Below are 17,827 nucleotides of genomic sequence, written 5' to 3' on the forward strand. Positions count from 1 at the left end.
ATTATTATTATTCGTAATTCCTTTTTAGAAAGATTATCTGAAGTCAGCCCACCCAGTTTCTACTTCAGGACTCCTTGCCCAATATGTAGCCAAACTATAAAGGAAATAAGTCATTGCCCTGTAGTTTCCTGTTCTTACTACTCCCCAGAGCCTTAGTTAAGTCTGCTTGGTGAGCACTTGCTGACACCTACCTGTCTGCACCAGGGGGTTCAGAGCCCCTGCCCTCAAGAATGGTGACCTCTGACACTCACAGTTTACAGAGCACTTTTACAGACCTGTGGAACAGGGACTGTTGCTCAGGTCAGTTAGCACTTAAGTGAGGGCTGGGATCTGGACTCCAGGTTCAGTGCTCTTGGTTTTAGGCTTTTTCTCCTGTATCTCATTGTTTCAAACTGCTTAAACTCTGTCTGGAAAGCTTGAAAAAATCCAAGAAATCATAAGATGGCCTCTACCTCTAACCTTGGAGGGCCCAGTGTCCCAGGGCCTGGCCAGGTAGGAGGGAGGTTGGAGGAAGTTACATGGAGAGTGCTCTCAGCTATTGCTTATGTTGAAAGAAGAGGCTTGGAAGGGATGCTATTGCATTGCCCATGATAGAATATCACAATTCAGTTAAGGAACCTGCTTTTTAATGGGGCAGTGTATGAACTTCCTGTGTCTGACATCAGTCCTCCCAGAAGACCTCTCCTGACTTGCTGTGCCTCCTTCAGGGCCCCTGTACAGTGTTGACCCTATCATTGTTTACACTCAGTACGTTTTTCTTGTCAGGGACCTTATGCACACAGCATAGGATCATCACCTCCTTAGTTGGTGCATTCCTCAAGGACAAATGACTTCTGTTTTTCTGCTTCTACTCTTTCAAAAAATGGATGCTAAAATCCACTTAACTTGATACAGTGTTCAGGCTGAGCCTTGTGGGCAAATTTCTCCCCAAATTTAATACGATTCAAGAAATATGTCTTGGAGACCTACCACACATCAGGTTCTGGTGCTAGAAGCTATACAAGATATAGCGATTAAAGCCCTGTGTGTTTCTACCCTAAGAGCTTGCAATGTAATAGGGAGATGGAAATATGGACAAAACTGTCCTGGCCTCTTCTTCCTGGGCTTAAGGTCCTCCAAAGCATGATCCCTGCCTCATTTCTGGTTTCTTGCTTCTACTCCTATCCTCCCTTCCAGATGTGCTCTACACTTTCCACCTCTTTGTCTTTGTTCATACAGTTCCATCTCTGGAATGTCTTTTCCACTTCCTTAGCTGTTCCTCATTCCCAGATCCATTAATTTTTCTACAAAAATCCTGTAGTGCTCAGTTCCAATGCTGCATTCTCCAAGAAACATTTTCTTGATCACCCAACCAGATAAACTACCTTCCTCTTTGGAACCTCCCACAGACTTCTGTGGGTCAATCTGACTCAGTTTCGTGTTACCCTTATTTATGTTCTGTCTCCCCTCCCCTATTCCAGTATAATCTTCCACAGGAATAGGGTCTTGCTCATCTTTGGGCTTTGAAATTACCATGTACTTCATACATACCCATAAAATTAATAGTACAAAGTAGACTGTAATAAATAGTAGGTACATCTAGGAAGAAACAGTATTATAGGGTCTTCCCAGAGGAAGCAACCTTCAACTGAGCCTTGTAGAATGGGCCTATCAGAGGCAGTCTGGATACCTTCCTCTTCCTGAGATAGGCAGCCCTGTCTCCTTCTTGGGAATTCCTGAGAGCAATGGATGTTTGTATTTCCCTGGAGCAAGAGAGAAAAAGACATCCTTGAAATCATTTAGGGCCCAAAAGAGTAGCTTGTTGGTCCAATCCCAGAGAAGTATTTGCCACAGTTGTCTGCCTTGGGAAAGCACCTGGACTATTGGAGGAAGTGGAGCCAGTCCAGAGACAGGAGGTGAGCCAAAGGCAACAAAAATGCACCCTTATTTCTTCTTTGTTTTGCTTTTCCCTTTTCCTCCTCCTCCATTTGTTGCTCTCTTTTCTCTTCCCTTTCTATACACCTGCCACTTCTTCTTTCTGCTTCTCCTCCTCCTGCCCCACCCACATGGTCCCCTTTCTTCGAGGACTGCTGTCTGCCCTCACCCAGCTCTCATCAGCCCTGCTGTTTGACGCCGTCTATGCCGTGGTGACTGCAGTGCAGGAGTTGAACCGGAGCCAGGAGATTGGTGTGAAGCCCCTGTCCTGCGGCTCAGCCCAGATCTGGCAGCATGGCACCAGCCTCATGAACTACCTGCGCATGGTGAGGGGTGGCTGGGGCCCTGTGGGTTCATGCCTAGCCTGCCAGTGGGAGAATCACTTCAAAGTCACTTGCTTCCAGGCCTACTCAGTTTATCACAGCCCCAAATAAAACAGCGATCTGTGGCAACCCCATCAGGGGATCAAAGGTCACACTTGTTCCCTAATCCCTAAAATCACAGGAATCCATGGCAAGTTTGCTTACAAGACAGTAGCCCTTGAGAGCCTTAGACTATTAAGGACTCCCTGAATTCCAGGCTTGAAACCTGATTCCGGTAGTCCCAGCAAAGTTCTGCACAAATGGGAATGGATGTTGCTGCTGTAGATAGTGAACCCTCAGGGAGTTGCAGGCTCAGCACTTCTAATTTGATACTGGGTTCCTCATGTTCCCCTAGCCATGCCTTTTCCAGTGGGTTGGACATGGATCTCTAGCCCACAAAGAAGCAATCTCCTGTCAGACAAGTCTGGTTCGGAGTGGCTTGGGTTTTGCATTTAAGTCAGGTCATTCTGACTTCTTGCAGTCTGGGAGTGAGTAAACAGCTGCCCAAATAGGACAAATGCTATTAATAGCCGAAATCCTGGAGAAGGGGTTCAGGGGAATCTGAGATCAAGCTAGAATCTTGGCATCATGTTGGTTTATGTAGCAGCTGTGAGGTCATTGGGTATGGGGCATCCTTCTCCTCCAGCCCCAGTCAATTCTGAATTGGTTCTAGAGACATCAAATTTCTAGTCTCAAGATCCTGTGGCTGAAAGGTAGGGAGGAGAATGGATCTTGATGGCATCTCCTTTCTTGGGCATGTTATTTAGACATCCTTAAATAGCACACGTGTGGGATGCTTGCTTGGGCCAAGTGGAACACAGGGCCTATTTGGTGCTGTAACTCACTCTCTCTTGGACAGGTAGAATTGGAAGGTCTCACTGGCCACATTGAATTCAACAGCAAAGGCCAGAGGTCGAACTATGCCTTGAAAATCTTACAGTTCACAAGGAATGGTTTTCGGCAGGTAAGCCTAGCTATGCTGCCATGGTGGCAGATCTCCTCTTTGTTCTTTTTTCTATCCCCAGCTCATTTCTCCTTGGCACTCAGGATAGCCTCCTTCTCTCAGTTATGCCCAAGGACAACAAGCTGCATCCTGTGCAAACCTACTGGCATGCACTGGCTCTCTCCCTTCCTCACCAGGATCAGCCAGTGTGGGTCAGGGACAGCAGCCCTGGCAAAATAGCAAGAAGGAGGCAACCATACTTTATTAAGGGGAGAGGGGAGGCAGATGAGTGTCACATAAGGAGGTAATTCCCAAGTATTGTCTACTATTTTGGATCATTGTACAACCTGAATCTTGCCCTAACCCTGGAACCAGTGTTAGATTCCAGGTTGCTTGCAGGTCAGACACAGATCAGATTCCATAGGGGCGGAGGAATTCTTTCAGTATTGGAATGGACAGCCAGTTCTCTCCTGTCAGCTCTTGTCTTTTTCTGATCAGCCCACGTTCTCCCCTACATCCATTCTACCAATCATACCCCACCTCCCCTGTCTGCCACCTGTCTTCTTCTGCCAGCTTAGGGGTCCTTTGTAGATTCTTTTAACTCCCAACTCTTTTTCTTATTCTCCCTCATTAATCTTCTTCTCCTTTTTTCCAATTCTCTTACATGAGCGGAAACAGGAATTCTGACAGCTACTCCAAGTGCTGTCAACTGCAGCCTCTATGCATAGAATTCCCTCTTGACCTCCCTGTGTCTCACCCCCATATTTTTGAACTAATGTTGAATGGAATCTGCTGCAGAAGTAACCATTAAAGAGGATAGTGCTTTTGACCTTCAGCTACCCTAAGAAATACACATTCCTGATTGGATCTCTCTGAAGATCTCCCAACTTCCCATCACCCTAATAATCAACTCTCTATTCTTAGCCTAGCTGTTCTCTAACCTTAAAAAAAAAAAAAAAAAAAAAAAAAAAAAAAAAAAAAAAAAAAAAAACTTAGAAATAGGAAGCCGTGTACTAATTACAGAGGACGCAGACATATTGATTGCTTCCTGAATGTCAAGGTAGCTAAACAAGGGAACATACCACTGCAGGATCACCTTTCATGGAGATTATTAAGAATCTTTATTGTCATCATCATCATCGTCATCGTTATAGCAGTTTTCATTTAGTAAGTTCTTATCACACGGGTCATATGCCACATTAAGTATGCCATATATATTTTCTCATGTAACCCTACGAAGTAGGTATTTTTTATTACTTTCCACTTATAGTGAGGAAACTGAGGCGACTGACTGACTTGGTCATGGACAATTAGCAATGGCAGCTGGTTTTGAACCTAAATATTTCTAACTTCGAAGCCCAAGTTCTTAACTATTATGATAAATCATACATTAGAATTATCTTGGTAATTTGGAAAAAATGCAAATTACTGTCAGAAGTGATTAGTACAGGAAAAATAAAACAAGGTAAAGAAATGAAGCATGTGGAGATATTCATGGTGGAGAAGCAGTAGTTAGGAGAACATGTTCACACCAAAACACACACCCACTCCATGGAGAGCCCAGTCCTGGGCTTGGGCCTCACAACTGCTTCTTGAGTGCTCCCCTGGAAGAGCCTACTGCTAGCACCCCTTCCATCAAGCAACATTTGTAGTGGTGGAGTTGGCTGGTTGCCCTGATCCCACCATCCACTTGAAAGACAGCTAATTAAGCTCAAAGTACCTCTTCACCTTAAATGCTTCTCCAGCAGCTACCACTCAGGCTGGCTTTTCCCAGCTGCTGGGCCACAGGATTGAGTCATTGAGAAACACCATCCCTCAGCCCCTATCCCTGGCTACAAGCACCCATCTCTCAGCCCTCATCCCAGCCCAGCTAGGTCTTCTGCTCTGAGGCATTCAAAACAGCAGCAGCTGCTCCTTCCTCATCAGCATGCATTCATGGTATAAGGTAGGGGGGCTCAAACCTAGGTACGCATAAGAATGACCAGTGGTGCTTGTCTTAAAATGCATATTCCCAGGCTCCACAATCCCCGATTAGTAAAACTGAGTGCATTCCAGGAATCTGCATATTCTTAATTGCCACCTAGATAGGTGATTATAATATGGGTGGCCCACAGATTGCACTTTAACAGATAGTGCTCTAATAGAAGAATGTTAGTCAGCTGCAGCCTCTATGCATAGAATTCCTTCTTGACCTCCCTGCGTCCCACCCCCATATTTTTGAACTAATGTTGAATGGAATCTGCTGCAGAAGTAACCATTAAAGAGGATAGTGCTTTTGACCTTCAGCTACCCTAAGAGACACACATTCCTGATTGGATTCATAAAGTAGATTACAATAATCTTCTTTGTTACCCATGTTTTTTCAACAAATCTGGTGACTCTCCTGCTGCTTTCCTATCTGGCTCAGGTTCTGTAAAGACCAATGAAAACTTTGGAAGATATGTATGGACACGGATGTAGCTTTACAGCACTGGTCCCCAGATTCCATCCCAATCACCAGCCCAATCTTTGCCTCCTGACAGGTATCCTTCCCCTGCTGATTATGAGAATGAGAAATGGTTTGAGACGTGATAATTGATTGTACTTCTGTTCCACGGTGAAAAGAATGTCAGTATTTCTGCTCTAATATTCTCCCAGTTCCATTCAAAGTGATGCTAGCAGAGGAAGGGAGAGTGACCAGGAGCAGGGGAAATGACATCTCTTGAATACCTGTTGTGTGCCAGACACCACATGGGGACTTTACACAGATCATGTCTGATCTGGAGAATAGCCCTTCAAGGTAGATAAATCCCCATTTCACAAATGAGGAAACTGAAGCTTAAGGAGGAAGAGCATGTCCCAAGTTCACTATTAGCAAGGACTTCATGCGGAGCTGGAATTCATGCTCAGTTTGTCCAACTCCAAAGCCTGTGTTCTTGGATCTTTCACTTTTGGCCTTTCTGCATTTTCCTAGAATCCCTAAACCCCCAAATCAAAACATTTTACTCTGTTCTGTTGATCTGCTGCCATCTGCTGCAAACGAGGAAGGCTCCTGACTCCCAATGACCTGCTGGGCTGGGCTTCCTCTAATAATGGCGTCTTCTCATTTGGATTTGGATTTGTTTTTTCTCTTCCTTTCTGGACAAGTGACTATTAAAATCTGGTTTTGATTATTTAGAAAGCATCATGCAGGGACCCAGTGGGTTGTAATTGGTAAAACATCTGAACCAAATACCGTATTCCCTGCCAGTAATTGATTAAGGGATAATACCATTTTAAAAATAGTCTTTCAGAATCCAGGGTTGTTTTTTACCATTTAAAAAATTACTATTTTGATTCTGTTTAGAGAGGGTTTTCCATCTTAGGATTCTGTGGAGATTTCACTGAAGCCTTTTGTGGGGAAGGTATTTCCTACAGTGTCCTAGAAGTGACATTTCTGAACTTGATTATCTCTTGATTGCTTATTTCTGGGTGTAGAAGTCAATAGTATTGCTTCCAGTTTCTCTAACTTCATCTTCCATTTATTGCTTGTGTGAGATCTCCAGTCTCCATCCTTTATTCTCCCTTTCCATTCCCCAGATGATTTACTGGGTCATATTGGAATAGGATAATCTCTCTCCCTGATTTGGGAGAAATCATATTTGAAAAAGTCAAGGAAAAAAAAGAAACACATCATTAGAGGGCTTTTAATTTCCTTCATTTAACTTGGTCTAAAGATCAGAGATTCTGAGCAGCCCTCAAGCGACTTTGTTAGGGCTATAATAGTATGAGTACACCTTTCATCTGAAGATCTGAAATGGCTTAACTGGTTCTAATTAAGCCTTTGGGAGAGAGAAGGCTGAGGAAGCGGGCTTTGACATCCTTAGCTATAGATACAGATCTCAACTTTTCCATTGGCTTACTGTATATCACCATGGGGGTACCTCAACTTTCTTTCTCTGTGCAATAAAGATGATAACCTTTCAACATTTGGCCTGGCTAAACCCAATGACTATTGAAACTAGATTTGCATGCCACTCTCTTCTGCTTACCTGTGGTTAGATGGAAAACTGGCTCTACTGACATAATTAGAATAGCTAACATTTATTATGACCAAATGATGACTCTGCTGAGCAGTGTGTATTGGTATTTAAAATTTCTTATCTTTTTATCAGCCATGCATAAAAGCTATTCCCTCCATCCTGCAGGTAAAGAAACTGAAACAGAAAGAGATAAAGTAATGTGTCCACATCCATACAGCTAGTTAGTTCCAGACTTATGAACTGAGTCTGGGTCTAGCTGTATTCAAAGTCCGTGGTCTCTCCACTCTGCAGCATGGCCCTAGCACATGCTGGAGGAGACCATTGAGTCCTCTAGTCTAATCTTCCAACCCACTACAAGAATATTCTCCACAGTCTCCCTGACAGAAACAGCCATCCGGCCTCTCCTTTAGTATGTCCTGGACCAGGGAATTTACTACTTCCCAAAGGATACATTTCAAAGTCTTCTACACACTGGGTTAAAGTCTTCCTCCTAATCTTATCTCATGAATCAACCCAGAATATCCTGCTTTCAGTTTTTACCAGCTCTTCAAATATTTAAAAATGGCTCAATTTCAATTTATTCATTGCTTCTTAAAATTTAACATGAAAATTTTGAGTACTTACTTTGTGTCAAGGGCTAGGAATGCAAGACAAATGAGTCATGGTCTCTTCAAGAGCTCATAATCTTTTAGGAAAGGCAAAAAATGCAGCCAACTATTACTGTACAGTGCTCAGCTTGTTCCACCTCTAATTTTTTTCTTCCCCAAAGCTGTTCCCAATGCAACACAGCCTCCAAATATCTCATCACTGATACTTTTTCATTTGTCTAGGTCTCTATTAAAACATGAGGCCATATTGGAGACCGTGCTGTTGATGGGGCTAAATGACACGGAGCTGAGAGTACTATCACCTTCTTCACTCCTAACACTAAATTTCTATTTAATATGAAAAAATTTTTACTTATTTTTATTTTTTAATTTTTAAAAATATTAATTTATTCTGAACTCTGGGCCTTGGAGTCACTTAATTTCTCCACTTGCTCTCCTCCCCAATATGCAGGGTCATTTCCCTTGAATTTTTCATAGAAATCATCCCTGAGCCACCTTTTCCTTGGACTTCTGATCCATTTAACTGTATTCCTATGGAGATGGAGAGATTGGAAGAGCTGGCCAAGTGGGCCAGTAAAAAGCATTAAGAACTGGTAGCCATATTTTGTTTTTCCAAGCTGACAACTCAGCTTTCCAAAGGGCTGATTTTCTGGAATGGCTTGAGTGTAGTTCAAACCAGAGGCAGGAGGATGGAAGAGATGGCTTTGTGAGTCACCCTCACAAAACCAAGAACTAAAGGAACTAGTGTCCTCTAGAAGTTTCAGGGAATCCAGATCCAATTTCCTGAGGTTCCTGTGGGTTCCACCAATTGCTGGGAGGACAGGCTCCCTCTCTTTAAGCTCCTCTCTTGATATCTTCCCTGACAGAAGCCTTTATATAGACACGTCTGCCCTCTTTCCAGGGAAGTCTGGGACCATGCGGTGTTTGCAGCAGCAGAGCTTGATTTGGCAGCACTCCTGAGTAGCATAAAGGAAACTACTTTTCTAATCATGGTCCTCTGTATCTGGGAACACCAGGAAACATCTGTTGCTTTGATAGCAATTTTAGCAGACCTGCTGGTGGGATCCCCTCCTGTTCCCACCTCCAGACACCTTCTCCAACTTCAAAATAAAACAAAGAACAACAGAAAACCCTAAAAACACCTTGTCAGATTAGAGATCGTGCTGCCATTGCCTGCATGAGGCCTTAAGGAACAGTGAGGAGGGTGTCATCCACTGTATGGAGAAGTCCAACCCAGCATCTGTGCCCTCTTTTCAACTCCTCTTATTATGAGCCTCTGTGACAGCTCAGGTCCCATCTGCACTAATGAGAACAGCCATTAAGTCTCAGACAGTTCGCCAGTGGGGAAGCGGCTCTGAAAGTGCCATGATTGCTACTATCTAATACATTTTCAGTTTGAGGAAGGGGTTTACCATAAATATGCAGATCCTTTGACGCTGCCTTTGCAGGACCTGGCTTAGAGCACTGGTTGTGGGGGTGGGGGTTGTTGATTGCTGGAAATCAGGAGCCTCAAGTGCTGTCTCCCAGGCTGGGGGGCAGGCCTGACAAGAGTGGGCAGCCCGGAAAGACTGCTTGGTTGGCCATTCCCCCTGAGAGCCATTGGAGTGACTGCTTTTGATGAGAAAATTCTGAGGTGAAAGATTCTCTGGTGGAGGGAGGGGAGAAAGAGATGGGTGGTTTGGGAGGGAGCTTTGAAGGTTACCGAGATATCACTTATTTATTCCTTTTAATTAAGGAACTGGTAGGAGGGGAATTGGCATGAGGTTTAAAATAGTTGACAATTTCTCATAGACTATCATAAATTCTTAGAGTTAGAGGAGATCTGAAAGGTCATCTAGTCCACCTTTCCCACCAGAGAAGGCAGATGAGAGTGTATCATTAATATGCTTAAAACCCCACTGGTTCCTGTTTGCTTTCAGGGTGAAATGGCAGCTCCACCACAAGGCTATTACGTGCTAGGTCTAACCTTAAGCCTCCTCCCATGCCATGCCCCCTCAGACACTCTTCCCCAGTGACACTAAACATGTCTACTTTGGACACACCAGGAGGTCTCACACCCCATGCCTGTGCCCCAATGCACAGGTCTCCATGTGCACCCCCATTTCTCACCTGGCTACTTCTGCTCGTACATCAGAATTGAACTCAGCCTCTTCTCAGGAAGTCTTCAGATGGTCTGTTTATATGTTCCCTGCCTACCTCTACTGTAGTATCCTCATACTGTCATCATTCCATGGCTGGGGTCTCCTTAAGAACAGACCCAGAAATGCTCATCTAAGAGTGGGGCTCAGCATAGGCCTGGAGAAAGGGTGTACCAGCACTTGCGGAGCCCAGCACTGGAGCCCAAGGAGTGTGCAGAGAACAAACTGGATGAGCCATTCTGGCCCTAATGAGCTCACATCCAGCAAGAACACCAGAGCCCTGGACACCTGGATTTTGTCATGAAAATTCTCTAAAGCCACTGCTCCCCAATTTGTTCAGGGAGATTTCACATGACAACCCTCCCTATTGATGATGAGAATTTGAAAATTTGAGTGGAAGGCCCCTCAAATCATTGATTCATTTCTCCCTTTCAATTTGCTTTCCTTTCTCTAAGAGCAATACCTTTCTAGTTAATTAAAAGTCTTTTAAGTACCTCATCCAGTGAGAGCGTCTGGCTTACCTGGCCACCCACAGGATAAAGCCGCGGAGTACATGAGCTGGCTTTGGAAAGGTGTAACATGAGGGCTTTCTCCCTGGCACACATATGTCCGATTCTTTCTCCCAAAGCACAGGGATTTCCTGCTTATTGGTTTCGATGAAAAATTTACTAACTGCAGAAGTATATTCACACATCAGCCTGCAAACAAGTTAGAGCTACTTAAATTTCCAAACAGGTCTGCTTTGGGACAGAGGAGCAGAGTGTAAAGTGCTGCATTTTAAATATATTTCTTGTGATATGTCCGACGTATCCTGTCTGAGCTCAGCCTGGGGAAGGGTGCCAATTCTTGGTGACTCCTTTCTGCATCTCTTCAGCCAGCTCATGCCTGGGAGAGCTAGAAGAGGCTGAGCTGCTAATTTAGTCTCCTGAAGCAACCCGTATCAGTCAGCTCTGAAGAGACTTGGAGCAGGCCACAGGGCAAAGCTGGAAAGTAAAGGCAGGCACACCAAGGGGAGAGGAAAATCCAGGGAGGTGAGAGGGGCTGTGTGCACTAGCAGGCACCATGGGGAGTAGAAAGATTCAGGGCCAAGGCCCCACTCTTGCAATTCCTAGCATTCTGTTCCTCAATTGCTTCTTCAATAAAATCGGAGTGATGGTCATAATATCTGTTTTACATGAATCAGAAAATTATTGTGATGACAAAATGAAGTAATGTTTATAGACATGCTTTGAGGATTCTACTATACTGTGCAAATTTTAGTTCTGTCATCCCTCATGGAGATGTCTGTCTATATGTTTTTCTATCTTTGTATGCAGTATTCCTGGAATCTTCCTGGTTCAGGGCAGAAAGAAAGACAAAGCAGGGCTGGCCATCTGCTCACATCAGTCCTACTGCGAACCCAGAGTCCTGCAAGAGGGCTGTGAAGACCAGTCCATGCCAGCCACTATGCTAGAAGTGAATTCTGCCAGCAGTCCCCTCCCTACTTCAGGATGGGTTCCTCATGGCCTTTCCCCAACCCCACCTCTCTCCTTCCTCCATTCCTAACTTCTGTCCTTCCTCCACTCCTTAACATGGCAGTGTTATCAGTTGTACTTTGCAGTGGCTCTGGGTGGATGTGAAGAGGAGAACCAGAAGTCATGACTACTCCTGGGAAAGTCTACAGCCCATCTAGGGTCTGCCGACATGGCACTGCTCAAATGAGAGCATTGGCACCCTGAAACTAAAAACTCTTCATTTTTCCAGAGGGATAGTGAAGCCCAGCCGTACTGTCTCCCACTCGCAAGCCTACATCCATTTAAGGCCAGTCTCAGTCCATCCCTGAAAGCTCAGATATGCATCTTGCCTGGCTCTCCAGCACTCTGCTGACTCCTGGAGGACAGGGAGTGACCATCTTCCTTCAGCCTAGATGCTTCGTTAGAATCGTTAATTAAATTGGCATCTACTACTCAGAGCTCAAAGTTGTGTTATTCATACAACTGCTTTCTCAAGATTCTTCTCTACCTGGGAAGTTTAACAAATGGAGCCAGGTACTCTCTATGCCCTGAGTTTGCCATGTTCATTGACAGCAATTTTCTTGTAAGATGAAAAATCTCGAGCTTAGCTCTATGATAAGTTCTCTCCTCAGGAGCTAATTCTAAATACTATCTACTTCTGGAAGGTGAGAGAGGGATGTGCAGCTGAGTCTTCATATTTACAGACTCTGCCATGCATTTACCTTGCCAGTTTGATCAACCTCCAAAATGTTTAGAAGAGAATCTCTGAGATTTTTGACCAAACAAGAAAAAAGAAGGAGTTGAGATATAGGCAAAAGAAATTATTAAAATCAGTACTCCTGAGCAACTCACTCAGGAAAATTTAACTTCTGAAATCCTGAACTAATTGGAGAGTCCATTGAATCCCATCCCTGAGAGTAACATTAGAGGTGAGGTAGCATATTCAATCAGAGCTGACTGGGGTGAACAGAGCTACAATCCTGCCCTAGAGAGTATTCACTTGTCACTAGAGTCCCTGGAAACAGCCACTACAGGTTTGCTCTCTTTGGCCAGGGGTGTGGTGAAGGTAGACCAAATTCCACTTCACATCTCAGAGGCTGGGTATTTAGAATGGCAGTCTGAGCACATATTGGCAAAAGCTAAACATTCAAGTACAAAGTACAGCCAATTCTCATTATTTGTGGATTCCGTATTTGCAAATTTGTCTACTCACTAAAATCTCTTTATAACTCCCAAATCAATACTCAGCATTTTTTAGACATAAGCAGAGCAGTGAAAAATTTGAGTCAGCAGAAGGTATATTCCCAGCCAAGGTTGGACGAGGTGGTGTTCTGCCTTCTTGTCTTAGCTCCCATACTGTCAACAAGTGAATTTTTTGTGATCTAGTTAGCTTTAGGTCTTTTGCTTTTTTTTTTTTTTTTGCTTTTTATTAATGATTTTGCTGTTTAAAATGACCCCCAAGCTTAGGCTGAAGTGCTGTTTAGTGTTCTAAGTGCACAAAAGCTATGATGTGCCTTACAGAGAAAATAAAAGTGTTAGAAAAATATCATTCAGGCATGAGTTATAGTGCTGTCATTTAATATTAATGAATCAACTATACATTAAATAAAGTGTCTATAAGCAGAAATACATGAAATGAGGTTATATATTGATTAGTTGATGAATATGTTGTGACCAGAGCTTCATAGGAACCTAACCCTGTTTTTCCATTAGGAGCAATGGTTCAGTATTTCCTAATTCAGTGTTTGTGGCAATTTTATAGAACAGAACTACTGTGAATAACAAGAATCAACTGTAATGAGATTCAGCCAGGAGAGAAGACCAAGAATGCACAAACTTATGAGTAACTGAAGTTTTCTTCAGCAGCTGAAAAGTAGCCTTTTCTCTCTACATTCACTACCCTATACCCCTACTCTCTTGTTTTCTCACAATATCCAAGGACCTCATCTGCCCTTGATGTCTTGGACTTCCTCTTGGTTCCCCTGATATCAAAGTAGAATCTAGATCCTACACTCCTAGGGCCAAAAAGAATAATGAAGGTCCTCTAGACCAGTGTTTTACTTGAATGCTTGAATTCTTGCAAATACTTTCTCATGAAGCTGAGTCTGTTCTTAAATGACTCCAGTGTTCCATCTTGGAAAGCTCTTATTTTTGGAAACTTTTTCTAGCTTTTGGGAAGAATTATTTCTTTCCGAAGCCTCTTCCTTTTGTCCTTAGTTCTATTTCTTGAGCCCACACATCTGTTCCATCCTTTCCTTCACTGCCTTTACTTTTTCCTTCTATAAAGTAATTTCAATCTCTTTATGTTCTTGGTCAGTATCATTGGAACACACTCTAGTTTGCTAATGTTCCACTTAAATAGTGGTGCCTAGAGCAATATGCAATATTTCAGGTGTGGTCTGGGTAGGAAAGCACCCTTTCCTTGCATTGAAACCGCCATGCCTTTCCTTTGTAAATGGTGGCATGCAACTAAGTCTACAAGGTAGTAACACTTTTAGATTATTTCCATGTTAACCAAACACAATGTCTAAGCTCCAAGACAAGACTCTCTAGTGGAAAGAATGCCAGGCATCAGCCATAGGACTCAGAGAAAGCTGTTTTGCAGCTGGTGTAAGAGGGCCCTTCTCACATGTCTCTCATGGGTAGCCATTTTGCTTCATCTCCATGTCTTAGCCATACTTCTAGTGCCCTTTTATCTGTCCCTACAGTCACCTGTCTGTGGCCTCTTTGTGTTTCCCCTCTCAGGCCTATCTCTCCCAGTCTCTGCCCTAAGGCACTTGGAAAAAATACCACATTATAAACATACCTGGCATTTTCAGGAATTCATGTTTGACCTGGAAGGGGCTAGATTATATCCTTCTTTTATTGAAGACTAAACTGACTTGCCTAAAGAAATTTCATAATGCAATTCAGCAGATATTTATGAAGTATCCATTATCTCAGGTCAGGCACTGTCCTGAGAGCTGGGGGCACAAAGGAGAATTTATTAATGAAATAACTGAATATGACTAAGCAACATTGCTGTTCTAAGTACTAGAGATATGAGGGAGAACAAGACATAGTCTCCTCATTCGTGGATGTATTGTCCAGTGGGGGAGATGGGCTTAAAATAACTAATTACCTAAATAATTATATGATTACAAGTGTGAAGAGTGCTAAGAAGGTGCTATAATTGAGTCCCTGTGGTGGGAGACTTGACTGAGACAGAGAGGTTGTCATTCTGACTGAAGCTTGGTGGATGGCAGTGCATCCCCAGGTAAAGGGGAGCTTGATGAGTCTGGTATGAGCCTCAGAGACCAGAGCTGGTTGATGGCAGAGCCAGATCTGGAAGCTAAATATCCTAATGCTTTAATTTTTCCACTGTACTCCATTGTCCCCTTCCTCGAGCTTTATTTAAATATCCTCTCCTAAGTAAGTAAGTCAGAATCAAAGACAAAGCAAAGTCTGACTTCAGGATTATAGACTTTCAAGCAGAGTCACTTATGGCAAATACCAATGGGTAAAGAATAACAAATCAAATGTTTACTTGAAGGTTTAACTACATATCTGTAGCTCAGTAAAATTAATATCTTGGTGGCAGTATAGCATAGTGGACCTGCTTGTTTTTAAATCTGCACTAACTGTGGAATTTTGGTCGAGAAACCTAACCTCCCTGAGCCTCAGTTTTCTAATCTATAAAGTGGGGATAATAGTAATAACCTCCTTGTAGTATGGTTGGAAAGATTAAGTGAAATAACGAATGTAACATATATAAATGTTCAAAAGTATTAGCCTATATAATTTTCTTACAGTTAATCCTTTAGTTACAACAATTGGCTAAGACTAGGAGTTCATTGATGCCAAAATGTATTTATTGAGCATCAGTTATGTTCCCGGTACTATGCTAGGGGCTGTTATAGAGTAGTGAATAGGTGAGGTACTCACATTCTTATGCCAGGTATACTTTTTTCATACTTTCTGAGCATGACTTGCATTTAGGTTACAATCCAGGACACATATAAACACCAACCTACACATAATTGAACCAAGAGCTTATGAAATGGTAGTTACCCTGCTATGGGCATTGCACTCTGATCTATTCTTGGTATATATTTCATTTCTAAAATGCAGATCTTGACCCACTAAATTGATTTTACAACCTAATGGGTTCCAACCACAGTTGAACAAAAAACTGCCTTAGACCAACTGAGTTGAAGGCTTAATAAGCCCAGGTAAAACTCATTTGACAAGCAATCTTCCAAGCTTTCTCCGGGCTTGTTTTCGATCTCTCACCTTTGGCATTTGCCAAAGTTGTCTTTTGATCAAGAATTTTCACAGCATTCTGCAAGTAAGCGCATATTTTGTGCTAAGAGAATATTTTGGCTTATAGAATGGGGTCTTTAGCCAACATCAGAAACTCCCATTTTTCCCCAAATCACCCCCTGAGGCACTCATTGGGCCCTTACTCATGACCTAGTCTCACATATAAACTAAACCTTTATTATTGGAGATATTGGATTTAAATTCAAGCAGCACTTTATTCCTTCCTGCCAGGGGTGATCATTATGCAGGCTTACAAAATAAGCCTTTTTCTAGTCTTATATCAAGGTACAGACCTATACTGTAGAGACTCTGAAACTATAACTCAATCTCGTTTAATCCCTGGGGTCTGTAGCCACAGTGTTTGATACCTAACTATCACTGCATATATATCAAAATCAGTTCTGTGTACTCAAGGGAACACTACTATATTATATGCATCCTTCCTAATGAGAACTTCCACTTTGAACCTGAGTCTGAGGTAAAAAAAAAAAAAAAAATGAGTCATTGGTTATTGTTTGTCCAACTTTAGATGGCCCTGGAGAACAAGGATCTGGAATAAAGGAGTTTGCATTTGGATAGATCTTTAAACTTTTGTCACATTGGTGATTTTCTCAGATCATCTCAATAAGGGGAGAAGGGAAGGAAGACCACCTTTGTCTTATAGGTAGCCAGATTAACTTCTTGGACATACAACAAGTGGCAGGATGGAACATGAAGCCAAATTTCTTGACTTCTGGTCAGCTGCATTCCCACCAGACAATAATACTATTCTCTTACATTCCCATAGCTTATTACAGTTCATCAAAATTCATCATGCACATTGTTTTATGAAAGGGCTAAGTATGCAGAGTGGCCTCCAAATGCCAAAGGAGCCAAGAGGCCAAAGAACAAGGCAGACAAGTCCAGGTTATTGGCTTAAAGAATTTAATAGAGAACTTAGTTAAAGATAGCAGTCTCAGGAGGCAGTGAGACCAATGAATTCTCACACCTTTGACCCCCTACCTCTGACTCTGTGTTTTAACTAAAAGCAGTGAGAATGTGTAGATGATCGAAGGGATCAGATGCCAGGAGGCTCTGGTACCAGGATGAAGTAAGAGAAACTGGGAGTGTGCCTCCCCCAGAGAGAAAATTAATGAGATTCTTGTGATCCACACAGAGCTCTGTGTACGTATTGGAGAGCACTCCCAGGGGAAGAAGAGGATGTCAAAGTTTCAGGTTCACCCCAATGTCAAGATGGCAAATTAGCTTAAGACGGAGTCATTTATGTTCCTCACACAAATTATCTCAGTTGATTATCGACAGCAATGTCAAACTATAAGCAAACAGGTTCATTTATTTCTAATTTACAGTTGAGGAATATTCAGAGAGGTTAAGTGACTCACCCAAGGTCATGTAGCTTATGCATGGCAGAGGAGGAAAGAAAATGTGGGTATTCTGGTGCCCCCGACTGCATCCTCTGTGTCAAGTCCCTAAGCAACAACCCTGGGCCTTGGCCGGGATCACTCTCATAGGCTCTCATAGCTGACTCCCTTCAGGGGTGTATTCTTCAACAAACAAGTTCACTGTGATCAGAGAAGTATGTGCAAAGGCCCATGTTGGGATAGCCTAACCTGCCCTAAACTCAACCAGATAGTATAGTAGTAATTAGAACATGATTTCAAATCCAGATTTAATCCCCTATTAACTGTGATCCTCAGCAAGTTGCATAACATCTCTGTGTCTGAATTTCATTCATTTGTTCATTTATTCATTCAATCAACAAAAACACATATGAAGTATCTACGTTAAGCATTATTTTGTTCTCTGAAGTACCCACATTTCTCAAGTGGAAATAATAACAGGGTTGTTATGCAGAATCAAGGATACTTATGTGAGCAAGTCATGTGGCTGAGTGCCCAGAATGCAAAAGTGATCAATAAGTGCGAATTCTGACTCTAGGGCAGAAGGACTTGCCTGGTCTTGGATTTATGTCAGCCTCTGTAGAAGAAGCTGGATCTTGGCAGGGCTGAGTGAAAAGAAAAATCACCTAAACATACTAAATATTAAAATATTAAAAATCATAATTA

The 17,827-nt window shown here is 42.7% G+C and overlaps 1 protein-coding gene across 1 annotated transcript in view; it reads left to right on the forward strand.

Moving 5' to 3' along the window:
* Nucleotides 1-17,827, forward strand: part of GRIK4 (glutamate ionotropic receptor kainate type subunit 4) — a 307,264-nt gene that overhangs the window by 197,615 nt on the left and 91,822 nt on the right. The window contains exons 9-10 of the mRNA XM_006925242.1: nucleotides 2,088-2,240; nucleotides 3,136-3,240. Of these exons, the coding sequence (XP_006925304.1) occupies nucleotides 2,088-2,240; nucleotides 3,136-3,240 (258 nt within the window). The remainder of the gene's footprint in view (nucleotides 1-2,087; nucleotides 2,241-3,135; nucleotides 3,241-17,827) is intronic.

The sequence above is a fragment of the Pteropus alecto genome, unplaced genomic scaffold (genome assembly GCF_000325575.1).
Source record: "Pteropus alecto unplaced genomic scaffold, ASM32557v1 scaffold479, whole genome shotgun sequence".
Taxonomy (NCBI): Eukaryota; Metazoa; Chordata; class Mammalia; order Chiroptera; family Pteropodidae; genus Pteropus; species Pteropus alecto.